General features: G+C 46.4%; 1 protein-coding gene across 1 annotated transcript in view; it reads left to right on the top strand.

The window, feature by feature from the left end:
- The window catches only part of LOC309808874 (forkhead-associated domain-containing protein 1-like), a gene marked incomplete at both ends in the record, with an annotated part of 199082 nt that overhangs the window by 72253 nt on the left and 112266 nt on the right, over positions 1-14563 (top strand). The window contains 3 exons of the mRNA XM_082629449.1: positions 6125-6142; positions 6566-6786; positions 7323-7485. Of these exons, the coding sequence (XP_082485575.1) occupies positions 6125-6142; positions 6566-6786; positions 7323-7485 (402 nt within the window). The remainder of the gene's footprint in view (positions 1-6124; positions 6143-6565; positions 6787-7322; positions 7486-14563) is intronic.

Below are 14563 nucleotides of genomic sequence, written 5' to 3'. Positions count from 1 at the left end.
TTGAGCCCCGGGTGCAGAGCTCGGCCCTTTCCCATAGGGGGCAACTCCCTGTGAGTTTGCCTCCACCCTGTGCATGCCTGTGACCCCTGCTGCTGGGCTGCAGCTGTCCCTACCCCTCAGGGACTCCCCCACTGCCATTAGCCCCCCCAGAAGAGTTTCCCCAGAGGGCATGATGATCACATTAGCAGCAAGCCCTCGGTTTCATCATCCTTTCAGGTTGAAGAGAAGCTTCGGCAGGATTCCAGAAGGAAATTGCTTCAGCTGAAAGAAATGAGGAACAGAGCAAACCTCATTAAAGCCAATTTGGAAAGGGCAGTAGGTCAGGTAGGCGTGCTGCAGAGCCCCTTCACGGGCCCGTGCTCTCCACGGAATCCCGCACCCAAGCGGCCGGCAGGGATGAATGAGGAGGAAGACGGCCTGCCTTAGTTCACCCACTTATTTTCTATACGAAGAAGTGTCTAGAAAGAACTAGAGCTGAGATTCTATCTAGATCTAGAGTCTGAGCTTTTAACCACGATGCTCTACTACTTCGCTATTAGTTACTAAGCTAAGCATCATTTTTCTGTGTTTTGAAGAAAGTTTAGTGAACCTTTGTCCCGCCCCCAAAGGTAGTGGAAATGACTCCTGCATTAGTCCTGTCCCCCATCAGCTGCAGTTCCCCTTCCCCTCATTTCAGATGAAGATCAACAGTTCTCGGGAAACTCAGCAGTATTTGCTGCAAGAAGAGTTACAGCAGCATCTGGCAGAGAAGGAGAAGCTGACCGAGGAAAGACCGCAGCAAGAGGAGAAGCTGAAAGCCAGAGTCAAGCGGCTAATGGCAGAGAAATCGGTAAGGTGGTCCCCGTCCTTCTCTTTACTACTGGAAACTGATGAAATGGGCTTTCCTATGAGAAACAGAGGGCATGTACTTAGATGGAGGAATCTCAGCAACTCCTTGTTGGGAACTAAATTAATTAAAGAGGGTGAATGATGTAGGAGGAATTAACATGAAGCTTGAATCCTAAAACTCAGAGATCAACTTGAAGATCAACTTGAAGAGGCAAGGTTATTGAAATGTCTAGAAATGGTACTTTGTTTATATACCGCAGCTGATTTTATTGATACAAATCCCAGTCGTTACTGCGGCTCCTGGCTTGTGTCTAAGTGTGTGCAAGACCAACCAATAGTATTTCAGTCTTTCTCTTCATGCATATCAGGGGAAACACATGGCCAAAACTGCTACTTACTTTTCCAGAAACCAGCCAATTAGAGGATACTTTACAGTGGCACCTCTCAACTCAAAGGTGTCCACGGATCATATGGGGATGTTGTTGAAATGCAGATTGTGACTCAGCAGGTCTCGGGTGGGGGGAGCCTGGGATTCTGCATTTCTGAACAGCTCCCAGCTGGTACCGATAGCACAGCTCTGCAGACTACATTTTCAGCCACAAAGTCTGAGAAGAAGGTTTTCCCCAAGTTGGCCGATAAGAACCACCTGGGGCTTCCCTGGTGGCGCAGTGCGTTGAGAGTCTGCCTGCCGATGCAGGGGACACCGGTTCATGCCTCGGTCCGGGAGGATCCCACATGCCGCGGAGCAGCTGGGCCTGTGAGCCATGGCCACTGAGTTGCGTGTCCGGAGCCTGTGCTCCGCAACCGGAAAGGCCACAAGAGTGAGAGGCCCACGTAACGCAGAAAAAAAATAAATAAATAAAAGCCCCTCCAGGGACTTCCCTGGTGTTCCAGTTATTAAGACTCTGTGCTTCCGCTGCAGGGGGCGCGGTTTCGATCCCCGGTCAGGGAACTAAGATCCCGCATGCCTCATGGTGCAGGCAAAAAAAAAAAGCCCCTCCAGGAGCAAATTTGATGTGATTGTTCAGAGATGAGACCAGAATGACAACAAGTGGAAACCCAAGCTTAGAAGAACATTAGAAGAAAAAAAGAAATAAAACATGGGGAGGGAACATAGCGGGGATCTCTTATTTATAATGATGCTAAGTAGGTAGGAAAGTTGGAAATCTTCCTAGATGTGACTTTGTATTCGAAATGAAATTTTTAAATTCCTTCTCTGCTGAAGCCCTGTAATGATATTTTCCAAGGTACTAAGTAAGTGACAGGGTTTCTGCTAATCCATGATTTGTTCATGTTTCTTCAAATACAAGAGAGTGAGATTGTGATCACTGATAAAGCTGCTGTCCTCACCATTCTGGCCACAGGAGCAGTCCTTCAGTGATCTAGGAGCCAAGTGCAAAGGGTCCCGACATGAGGAAGTCATTCAGTGTCAGAAAAAGGCCTTATCTGAGCTTCGTGCGCGAATTAAAGAACTTGAGAAGGCCAGCTTGTCAAGTAAGTTTCCTCCTGCTTAGTCATCCCTCTGTGCTGAGAACCATGGGCCCCAGACTTGAGGGTTCACTTTAGGGACTAACCAATTTGCCAGGACCACCATCTTCTATCCCCATCATTTCATAACTAAAAAAACATAGTTATAAAAAAAAGATGGGCAGGAAAAAAAATAGATGTGTAGGCATGAGCTCAGAGTCAAGAGCAGGCCTTGATATTAAATAAACAGGATTTCATGAAAAACTCAGAACCTTGTCCTTCTTTTTCTTATTTCACTGTGGCCCAGTGGAAACTTTTTCATAGACGCATGCTGTGCAAGGACCAACCTTGGGGAACTTCCCAGGATAAATACCCTGTTTAGAGGGAATAGGGCTTTCAAGAAACCAAGCTTGCTGCTGGGTGGAGCCCTGGGCTAGGACACAGAAGCCTGGGTTCAAGTCCATCCTCACACCTGTGGCCGAAGGTTCCCCCTCAGTGCCCCCGCCCTGGGAGGCTGCAGCCTCATATGAGCTGTGTGGCCTTGGACAAGTCATTTCACCTCTCTGGGCCTCGATGCCTCACCTGCCAAGGGAGGATGGTGAGCTAATTAGTACTGGCCTGTGGTAAGTGTCCAGTAAATAGCAGCTGTGACTTTTACATGCAGTAACTTCTTCCTGAGCCTTTCTTTTGAGTGTAAATTATTTCTTTTATAGATCACAAGGACCACATGGATGAATCATTTCTAGACTTAAAGACCCTCGGGATGGAAAAAAATGTTCGGAAAATATTGGATGCAAAACCTGACTTGCCAACTTTTTCAAGAGTAGAGATCCGAACGGTAACCAAAGAAACTTTGTCTCTGCATTGACTGACACGTGGGGAGGGTGGGCATGAGGACAGACACGAGCCGTGTGCCCTGGCACCACTGTATACATCATTGGTTCGAGGCCAGGTCCTCCCTGATGGGCTAACACCTGTATGGACTGGTTGGTGCCTGGCCGTACCAGTGATCCAATGTTTGAATAGAAAGGCGGCTTCCCATCGTGTACAGCATGATATAACATTGCACTGATGCTGGCCCGGACAATCTCTGGGCCCTCCTTTTCACATCACATGTTGTATTCTGCAGAAAAGATTCAACAAGCTAATGTACAACATTATGCCATGAGCTTGCCTAACATTTGCTTTTTGCTATAAACTGAAAAACATGAACACATAAAGGGCAGCAGAAGGGAGCCATGATGATTAAGAAGACACAAGTTCTAGAATCAGAGACCTGTGTCCTAATCCCAGCTCTGCAAGCTCTGTGACCTTGGGCAGCCTCCTAACCTTTCTGGGACTTCAATTTCCCAGCTGTAAAATGATGATGGAAAAATTAAAGGAGATCATTATGTAAAGTGCTTATCCCAGTGCCTAGCTCATAGCGAGCACTTTAATAGATGATAGTTATTATTGTCAAACAGTTTTTAAAGAGTATTATCCAAGAAAACCTTCCTTTCTTAGGGAGCATAGTTTGTGTTTTCCAGGATTTTCAGAAGTAATTTGATTGTTAGGTTGAAGGTGCCCTGTATCCTAAATGGATGTTTGATCGGGTGTTTGATTGACACATGACAATGGACAGCTCTGATCAGCGTGGCTTGCTGCGGCAGCTGGTCTAAACCAGCTTTTGGAAAACATAATAAAGCCATCCTCTCTGTACCAGCATTTTCTCCTACAATTTTTCTAGACATTTGCCCACACGTCTAGAGATGTGAGTCTTCAGAAATGTGTTGGTTTTCCTGATAAAATCGAACCTTCCTTCTCTGAGGCTGGGAGTGGAGGGCCCATCTCCAGGTGGGGAGCTCAGCTGGATCTCATGTCCTGATGGTCCTGCTTCCAAGATTGACCTTCCCCTTGGCAACAAGCCCTCATCCCACCACTGACACCACAGAGCAGGAAACCTCCTAACTCTCAATCCTCCAAGGTTGGCAGTAATTAAAGGAAAGAGCAGGAGGAAGAATAGCTGACATCTGTGAACTGCTTACTGTGTGCCAGGCGTTGAGCTCAGCCGGCTCCATGCCTTATGTCATTGAACCATCGTAGCAGCCTTGTGTCATAGTTACTATTATTGTCCCCATTTAACAGATAAGAAAAAGTAAGGCTTCAGGAGGTCAAGTACCTCACCCAAGGTCACAGAATAATGATTGAAGACACACCAGGGGTGTGTCCCTGGTGGTGTGTCTGCTAGCCTGCAGAGACCGGGTGGGGACTGCGTGCTTGGATCCTGTAGCCCAGGCTCTTCCTTAGTGACCCTCCCCTCAGGAAAAGAGGGGGCGTCTGGAGAGGTACAGAGGATGCAGCTCAGGGTAGCTGAAGACACTGAGCAGCATCTCAGGTTCTTTTTGCAGCAGATCTGCCCGGTTTATTGTCATCTTCAGATACCCTCTTTTATTCTCATCTCCATAGATACATAGACAAATATGTCCACTCTTGTCTATCACAGTCACTTGGGGGCCTTTATATTTTTGTAGTTGTTTTTTTTAAAATCTCAGAGGTTTTCAGGGTAGTGCCAACAAATGCTAGGGCTAAGAGATGCTCATGGCAAGCATTAAAAGCCAATTTATTTTTTAAGGAGTCTTATTATGGTTATTTGTGGTCGTTCAGATCAGGTCCCCTATTCAGTCTGGTGGCCTTTCCATGCAGTCAGTTGGGCTTCCAACAGCCAGCTGGCTGGTTGGGGTCTTAGGGAGATGCAGCTGCAAACACTATCTGCATTGTCTCTGGAAAGGTTCTGAAGGGATGCCCACCCACCAGGTTCCAGAACTAGGAGAAGGTTGGGCCAAATTTTGTGAGGGTATGGTTTCTGCTGCACAGAAATGAGATTCCTTTAATAAAAAGGAGGGAGGCTATTTTCCACTTAACCTTCATTCGTTCATTCCACAAACATGCCCACTATGCACCACTCGTTGCCAGGTGCCATGCTGGGCACAAGGAGGGAGATAGTGAGCAAAAGCCACATGGTCCCCATTTTTCTGGAGCTTGTCTTCTCAACATCAGCGGTACTGATTTTTTGAGCCAGGTAACTCTTTGTTTGGGAGACTGCCCTATGCATCGTGGGGTGTTTAGCAGCATCCTTGTCCTCTACCCACTAGACGCCAGCAGCAATTATGACAACCACAAATGTGCCCAGGAATTGCTAAATGTCCTGGAGGGGGTAGGGTGGACAGAGTCACCCCCGGTTGAGAACCACTGGCCTAAAGGGAAGACAGACGAGACGGTGGCCAAAGAACGGCACAAGTGATGCATCATTTCAAAGGCAGTCGTGCTCTGAAGGGGTAGGAACACAGTCATATAGAAAGCAGTTCACAGAGTCAGAATGGATTTAAAACCAACTCTCTTGGCATGGACATATATACACACACACGCTACCAAAGGTAAAATAGATAGCTCGTGGGAAGCAGCTGCATCACACAGGGAGAGCAGGTCGGTGCTGTGTGTCTACCTAGAGGGGTGGGATAGGGAGGGTGGGAGGGAGACGCAAGAGGCAGGGGATATGGGGATATATGGATACGTATAGGTGATTCACTTTTTGATACAGCAGAAACGAACATACACCATTGTATAGCAATTATACTCCAATAAAGATGATATAAAAAATCAACTCTCTCAAATTATTTTTTCCAGTTCTTGCATTATTCTTTGGGTTATTCTTCTGGATGTAGAAAATCATAATGGAATGCCAAGTGAGTTTTTTTCTTTTGTTTTATTTCAGCCTCAAAATGGCCTTTCCAGCCCAGGGTCCATCATGGTCTCTGAGAAGTTAAGGAAAATGGATGTGGCTGACGCTTTAGATCTTAGTGAAAAGCTGGTAGGTATACCCAGCATCAGTCCCCTCCTGTCCAAACCTGCGTGCCCTGCAGATAGTTTACACATCAGCTCCACATACATTTTAGTTGTTACAGTAGCTCCACGAGACCCATCTCCTATCCCAGCATGGGCTGGAAATTGCAGAGCCCAATTCCTTGCAAGACTGGGTAGTAAGAATGAATGTTTATGTCTGTTGTCATTCCCCCTCCACCCCTCCCCCCAATTCTCAAAAAGGCATAGTGTAAATGGATGCGGGGGAAAATGAAAGTCGTACTAAAAGCCCCAAATGCACTCATTTGCAAAGCATGTGTTTCTTCTCTGCAACTGCAGAAAATGAATGAAACAGAATTAGACGTTTGCCTCCTCAAAGTGGCCACCAGCGGTCTTGGGCCAGGCCTCTTACCTGTGAAACGCTTTCTCGTAGTACTTGGATATGAGCAAAACCCTCGGGACTATGCTGAACATCAAAGATATGTCAGGTCACGTGTCCATGAAACACCTCTCCCCAAAAGAGAGGGAGAGAGTCCACCAGCTTCGACAAAGAGACCTGTACCTGGTGTTTGATAAGATCACCCTACTCAAGAACCAGCTGCAGAGGAAAGAAGAGCTTTTGAGACGATACGAGAAGGACATTGAACAGCTCAAGTATGGCCCGTGTCCCCGGCAAAAGGCCCAGGCCTCCATTCTCCAGGCTAAACCTCGGTGCAGCTGCAGACCCGTAGGGACCAGGACAAGAGGACAGAGGCCTGGGTGTGGAGTGGGGAGGCGGGATGGTGACTCAGGGCCTGATGGACCCAAGTCTCTGGGCAAGAAAGCAGCAGTTAGAGTACCCTACTGTTAAGGAATAAGGTGCACCTTTTATAAATGTGTCTGATGTTTCACCATGTGTGTGCTTTTCGTAATTCCATCGTATTTTCAGTGGTATCCATTCCCCCATCCTCTCTGGGAAATTGGGAGGGGCTGGTAGCATAACCTGTGCCCCCTTCATGCTGCACATCCACAGCCAATGGGCTATTTATTCTGCCCTCTAGTCCCCACATCTTCAGCCTTCCCCCAACTTGTAAGGAAACCGCGAAGCCAAGCATATATGGAAGTGTTCGGAGGATCTCCCAGGTCGGGAGCATTGGTGGTGAGTGAGAAAGCTGAGGAGAAAAGAGACTTTGTCTCTCCTGTGTGCTCAGGCAGAGCAAAGTGTCGGTTCAGATGTACCAGTCACAGGTGGCAAAGCTGAAGGACATCTTCAGAGAGGCCGAAGAAAAGGCGCCGCTGAAGGAGGCCCTGGCGCACATGGAAGAGCGGCTGCACCAGGAGAAGAGGGTCACCAGGGCGATCAGGCAGCAGAAGGTGAGAGGTCCCTGCTCGGAGCAGAGCCTCTGAGGCTGCCCCTCAGCTCCCTTTAGAAACAGCCAACTGAGGTCCCAGTGGGATCCAGGCAGCACAGAATGCATTCGCTCATTGCAAAGGAAGGTGGCAGAATAGCTTTAGCGTTAGGCAGACTTAGGTTTAGACTCTTGTTCTGCCATTTACTGTGTGGCTTCAGGCAGCTTTTTTTTTTAACATCTTTATTGGAGTATAATTGCTTTACAGTGTGGTGTTCGTTTCTGCTGTATAACAAAGTGAATCAGCTATATGCATACGTATATCCTCACATCCCTCCCTCTTGTGTCTCCCTCACACCCTCCTTATCCCACCCCTCTAGATGGTCGCAAAGCACTGAGCTGTTCTCCCTGTGCCATGCGGCTGCTTCCCACTAGCTATCTGTTTTACATTTGGTAGTGTATATATGTCCATGCCACTCTCTCACTTCGTCCCAGCTTACCCTTCCCCCTCCCCATGTCCTCAAGTCCATTCTCTACATCTGTGTCTTTATTCCTGGCCTGCCCCTAGGTTCATCAGAACATTTTTTTTTTTTTAGATTCTATATATATATGTCAGCTTAACCTCTCTGAGACTCATAGTCTAGCTTGCCTCTATTTTTTTAAACTTTCTTTTTTTTTAAGTTAATTTTTATTTTATATTGGAGTATAGTTGATTTACAGTGTTGTGTTAGTTTCACGTGTACAGCAAAGTGATTCAGTTATACATACACATATATCTATTCTTTTTCAGATTCTTTTCCCATATAAGTTATTACAGAATATTGAGTAGAGTTCCCTGTGCTATACAGTAGGTCCTTGTTGATTACATATTTTATATATAATAGTGTGTATATGTTAATCCCAAACTCCTAATTTATCCCTCCCCACCACATTTCCACTTTGGTAACCATAAGTTTGTTTTCAAAGTCTGTGAGTCTGTTTCTGTTTTGTAAATAAGCTCATTTGTATCATTTTTTTTTAGATTCCACATATAAGTGATATCATATGATACTTGTCTTTGTCTGACTTACTTCACATCGTATGATAGTCTCTAGGTCCATCCATGTTGCTGCAAATGGCATTACTTCATTCTTTTTTATGGCTGAGTAGTATTCCACTGTATATTTGTACCACATCTTCTTTATCCACTCCTCCATCGACATTTAGGCTGCTTCCATGTCCTGGCTGTTGTGAACAGTGCTTTCTGAGACTCATAGTCTAGCTCGTCTGTATTTTTTTAACTTTTGATAATTCGTGTATTTTATCTTGTTCTTTCTATCCAGATAACTGTTTTTTCTACCAGTTTTATTGAGACATAATTGACACACAGCACTGTACTGAGCTTAAGGGTGTCCAGCATCATGATCTGACTTCCCTGCCTCCTGAAAAGATGACCACAATTAGTTGAGTGAACAGCCCGAGTGTTTTTAAAGGCGGCGCTTCTGATTTTCATTGTTCTGCCAGGTGCCAGGGATACACCGAGGAATAAGCTCTCTGAGAATAAAGATTTGGGTTTCCTCTTCTGAGTAGCCAGAATAGTACGCCAGTCTTTCTGACTTGGGGCTGTGTATATGTACACGCATGCTTGCGTGTATGTGTGTACATGTGAGTATGTGCTGTGGGTTGGCATGTGTGTGTATTTGTATGTGTGTGTTTGTTGCCTGCATGAGCTCTAAGGAGGCCAAGGTCATAGAAGGGTGCCCTTCTCCTCAACCAGGAGGTGATGGTCAGATAGTTCTTTGCAGAAGCCTGCCCTCCATCCTGCGAACCTTCCAGGCAATAGGTTTCCAGACAGCAGGCTCTCTGGCTTAGAGCCCCAGAAATGAAAAGTGGCTGTCCTGCTCTGAGGGAGCCTGGATGCAGTGTTTCCAGTGCTCACTGCTCTGAATTAAACATCACAGGCCTTAGTCTGTGTGTGACATGGGGCTGCCTCAGGCAGAGGACAGTTTCCTTTCACACCAAGCAATGCCAGGGAGAGCTGGGCCAGTGACAGAGTTGTGACTTTCCCTTTGATGTGCCCTCTGGAGAGCTCACCCCTCCCCAAGGTGCCCACCCCCGCCCCCAGGGCTTGGCAGACTAGGTCCCAAAGCAGAGACACCAGACCACAGAATGGGACAGAGAAGGGCCCCAAAAAAGCCATTGTCATGTACTGAAAACCTGAGGATTTACATAATGAGGTTTCACATGCATTATTCCTGGGCTGCATCATTCACACACAACGCAAGGGACATGCCAGCCTGTTTGGCGCTGGACATCCCTCAGCCGAGAAGGGTCTGAAATGGCCAAGCTGAACCTGTGTCAGGGTCCCCAGAAGAGCTACAGCTAGAAGCTTTCAAATTCGTGGAGTTCACAACTGGGGGAAAGACTTACCAAGGGACAGGCACCTGCTCCACACCGCACATGCTTCATCTCTCCCATCAACCCGCAAGGGATGCTGGCAAGTGTCAGCCCCTTAGAGAGAGGGGAAAGGTGAGTTGACAGAGGGTACCGTTCCCTGGCTACTAAGTGGCAGAAACAGGATTCCCTCCCCACCTGCTGCCCTCCCCCGCCCATGTTCACTTTTCCACACCCCCTCCTTCTGTGTCTCCCTTACCAGGGTGGCCCCCTTGGATACATCGCACCATTGCTCCTGGGGGTTTCACTCCAGGACTCAGGTTTGCATTTCAGGCTTGTTGTTAATATGTCGTCAGAAATCCCTGTTTGTCGGGAAGAAAACAATAATACATTTGAAAGTTTTGCTGGATCCTAAAGGGCACTTGTATACATCTGTCTTGGCATCCGTTCCTTCCAGGGAGTATATCTTCGTTGTCTTTAAGCAGAAAAGAACAGAAAGTAGAATTCCTCTTTCCTAAGTTTTACACTTAGTATTTTCACAAGGAGCCTTAGTTTTTTAGCCTCCTGTATGAAACTTTGAAACTCTTCACCCGTTCACAGAGGTGGCAAGGTTGAAGCACTGAGATGAAATTACACATCTTAAGCTTCAGAATTGCCCCCCCCCAAAAAAAAATGGAGTTTGTAGTTTAAATGTTTGACCATCTCTTCACCAAGCAGACCTTTCAAGAATCAAAAGTCCTATTTCCACACTAATATCTCTGGCTGTGAAAATGAGACTTGGTATAAGATGCTGGGCCTTCACAGCGAACTGGGTCTGTGGCTCTGTCCATGTGGCAGAGGGACGGGAACCGCGGCCCAGGCCGTGCTCACTCGAATCCACTTCCCACATCACTCGAGAAGCCGGCAGTGTCTCTCAGAGTTCAGAGGCCAGATTTGGAGTCAAACAAATAGGGGTCAAGCCCCACCACTGCCCCGAATGACCCTGAGTAAGTGGCTTGACCTCTGTATCCCAGGTTCCTCAACAAAAGCAACCAAAACTGTTAGCAAGGGGCCTACTCCGTGGGGCAGCGGGAGGGTTAAATGGCAAAATGCCTGCAGTGCCTGGCATATCACAAGCCCCGTTTCTAAGGGGGAAGAATAGGCAGCTCATGGACGGGTGGGGATTCCTCTATTTCTTTCAGGGAGCTTCCTGCCAGCTGACGCCTTCCCCGGTCCTCCCAAAGCCGCCAGCTCTTATGGGACGCGCTCTTCTCTTTGGTGAATACGACTAGGCCACGGCCAAGAAAGGACCCAGATACCTTTTGTGAATGGGCTAAGGCTGGGATTTTCAAGAGGAAATTTTTAAATGCACAGAAGTTGCCACTTGGGAAGCACGCAAGCCCTTTCTCAGGGCTTGAAGTGGAAGAAAGGCTGAAGGGCAGCGGCTGCTTCTGGCAGGAGAAGCCGCTCAGCTCTCCTGCCAATCAAATCTCCAGCCAATCAAGTCCTGGCTAGGACGCGTGACCACCGCTTTGTCTTGTGGTCTCAGCCAGGAAAAGCCCCTAACCTTCCCTCTGCTTAATTAGCTCAGATCCCTCTTCTTTAAGATGAGAATAAAAATGGCACCTAGCTCGTAGCCTTCCCAATGGGAGCTTGTATACAAAACCCTTAGTACATAGGCCCACAAAGCATACATGCTCTCCTACCATCGTCATTATCCTCACTATTCTCTTTAACTCACTATCTTCCAAGATTTCCTTGGGCCCAGGTATTCTCAAGATTCTGGCTTCCTCTGTGCCACTTGTGTGTTTTGTTTGTTTGTTTGTTTTTGCGGTACGCAGGCCTCTCACTGTTGTGGCCTCTCCCATTGTGGAGCACAGGCTCTGGACGCGCAGGCTCAGCGGCCATGTCTCACGGGCCCAGCCGCTCTGTGGCATGTGGCATCTTCCCGGACCGGGGCACGAACACGCGTCCCCTGCATCGGCAAGCGGACTCTCAACCACTGTGCCACCAGGGAAGCCCGAACTGTATATTTTTAAATGGTTAAGATGGTAAATGTTATATTATGTATATTTTACCATAATGAATAATTAAAAATGTTAATTATTGGGGGAAAAAAAGCCGTTGGGGACTTTGTAATGGATGGCTCAGTCTGTTAGCACTGGACCTACCATTCAATCTCAATATCGTTAAAAACAGGATGACCAGACATTATGTGCTCACTGTGTGATGCAGGATGGATCACACAGTACCGCCTATGAAGGCGTCTGGACAACAAAAAGACTTTGATCTCCTCAGACCTCTAGATCTAACTATTTGTTTACAGGAAACATGGGGAAAAGAGGAACAAGTTAACTGAAACCAAGAAGAAGTGATCAGCCAAATCCAGGATGTGAATGTTCTCCAGGACAAAAGACCCAGTTTCTCCAACAAATCAGTGGCTGGGGGATAAAAAAGGTCAGGGGCGGGGAGTTGCTGTTACAGAATTAAAGACATTTCAGAGACATAACAACCAAGTGTAATGTGTGGACCTTGTCTGGATCCTGATTCTAACAAAGATAAAAGTAAAAAAGATATCTCTGAGAGAATCAAGGAAATGTGAGCATGGACTGAATATTAGATGATATTCAGGAATGATTATAAGTATTTTTAGCTGTGATCATGTCAAGGCGGGGATAATATAAAGGAAAAAAAGGTCCTTTCAGTTAGGATGTCTTTATGGGTGAAATGACACAACTTGCTTTAAATTAACCTAGAAAAAAACTCAAAAAGGGAGAAAAAAGAATGAGAGAACACTGGGAAAATGTTGAAGCTGGATGATGAATACATGGAGTTAATCGCAGGCTTCTCTAGTTTCGTGTGTGTTTCCAAAATCCCAGAATAAAAAACAATTTTTATGTAGGCAATCTCAAAGGAACATACAGACACACACACAAACAGAGTGAGCTACAACCAAAGCATAAGCAAATGAGGAAGCCATTTGCCTTTAGTAAGTGCAGGAAAAGGGAGATTAAGCCTTGGGCCTTTGCAAGATGAGCTAACCAAGTCTAAGATGCCTGTATTAAGCTGGCACCCTCAAAGATGCTCCACACCCTGGCAAGAGGAGGGCTTAAAAAAATTTTTTTTCTGGACTTTCAGAAAGGAGAGCCTATGAAAACCTGTAGTTTTCAATGTGGCTCTGGAGGGGAAAACTAATAATGGCCACAATACTGATGATGATGATGATCACCCTGAAGGTTTGTAACCACGTGGGTCTGGGGCTCAAGTTTATACTCCATGTATTCAGTGGGAAAACTCCAAGTTGAGGAAATAAATGTCAGTGTTCAGAGGTTATTAGCATCCCCGGCATCCAGCTGAAACAAACAAAAAAGACTTCCGAGAGAAAAGCAGCCAGGAATCAGACCCCTCAGGATTCCCACAGATTAAGTTCAATCAAGAATGAGATCACAGTCAAATTACTAAACATCCAAGCAATAAGTCAGTATGAGCCAGAGTAAGCAGACACAACAAACAAGACATTGAGACACCACCCCTCTGCCACTCCCACCCAAAGACTTCAGATGTTGGAATTATCAGATAACAGATTCTAAAATCACTATGTATTCAATATTTTTTTTTAAAGAAGGCTTTTAAAATGAGCAAGGAATGAGACTATTAAAAATGGCCAGGCATTTGTCCTCAGGAGTTTGTGGGAGCACAGGAGAGCTATTTGACCCCTGTACATTTGGCTCTTCCATTCTGGTGGGAAAAACAGATTTCTTTACAGAATCAAATTATGCTGGCAATAAAAATTCAAGTGCTTCCAGGAGCCAGAGAGGAAATATGAGCAGTGCATTGGGCAGGCAGAACATAGGCTGTATCTAAAGAGGGAGCCTCTACTCAGCCCCAGCAGATTGCTGATCTATATACAAGAAGAGAGTCCAGGTATTGCCAGATATTCCCATTTTCGCAAAAAAAGGCATAAATCCAGATGTTAATGATCTGTACATGTTGGCTACTGTGGTAGACATCTGGTTTTCGTCACCTAATAACAATTCACCTCTTCTAAAATATTATGGCGTTATGATCCTCCTTTGGGGACAACACCTTTCTCCTAGTCTCAGTCCAGTTTCTCAGAGACGCTGTTGATTCCACCTCTGGCTGCAGGGATGGGCATGTTGGCTCAAGCTCAGCCAATCAGAGCAGTCTCCTGGGCCACAATAATTGGCTCAGCAATGGGCTTGTGACCCACCCAGAGAAAATGAGAAGCAGTGAGGCCATTGGGGGAAGCTTAGGAAAAAGACTCCTATACTTCCCTATGGAATTTAAAGCTGAGAAGATGTAAGGGTTGGAGCTTCGGCCGCCTTTTTGTGACCATTATACAGAGATTCTGTCTAAGGTTGGGTCCACATGGTACAAAGAATCCCTGAGAGCTGGAGAGAGGCCAAGGCCTCATGAAATCATCTGAGCCTGAACCCAGAGGTTCCCTCTAGAATTTTCATTTTTGGTAACCAGTGAATTTGCATTCATGCTGAAGCCAATTTGAATAGGTTTCTCTGTCACTCCACAGAAAGAGGCCTATTCCTTCAGCAACTAATTAAAAGTCTTTTAACACGTTGGGAAAGCCAGACAAACATATCTGAAGGCTGACCATGGACCTTCAGTGTGCGGTCTCAGCACCTGGCCACCCCTCTCCTTCTGTACTCCTGTCCCTAGCGTCTCTGATGACTCATCTTCTAGCCTCCATTCCCACTGCTCCTTCCCTGGACTAT

Source organism: Mesoplodon mirus, assembly GCF_964341445.2.
Source record: "Mesoplodon mirus genome assembly, chromosome: 7".
In the NCBI taxonomy this organism is placed as follows: Eukaryota; Metazoa; Chordata; class Mammalia; order Artiodactyla; family Ziphiidae; genus Mesoplodon; species Mesoplodon mirus.
This window is presented reverse-complemented; position numbering and strand designations above follow the sequence as displayed.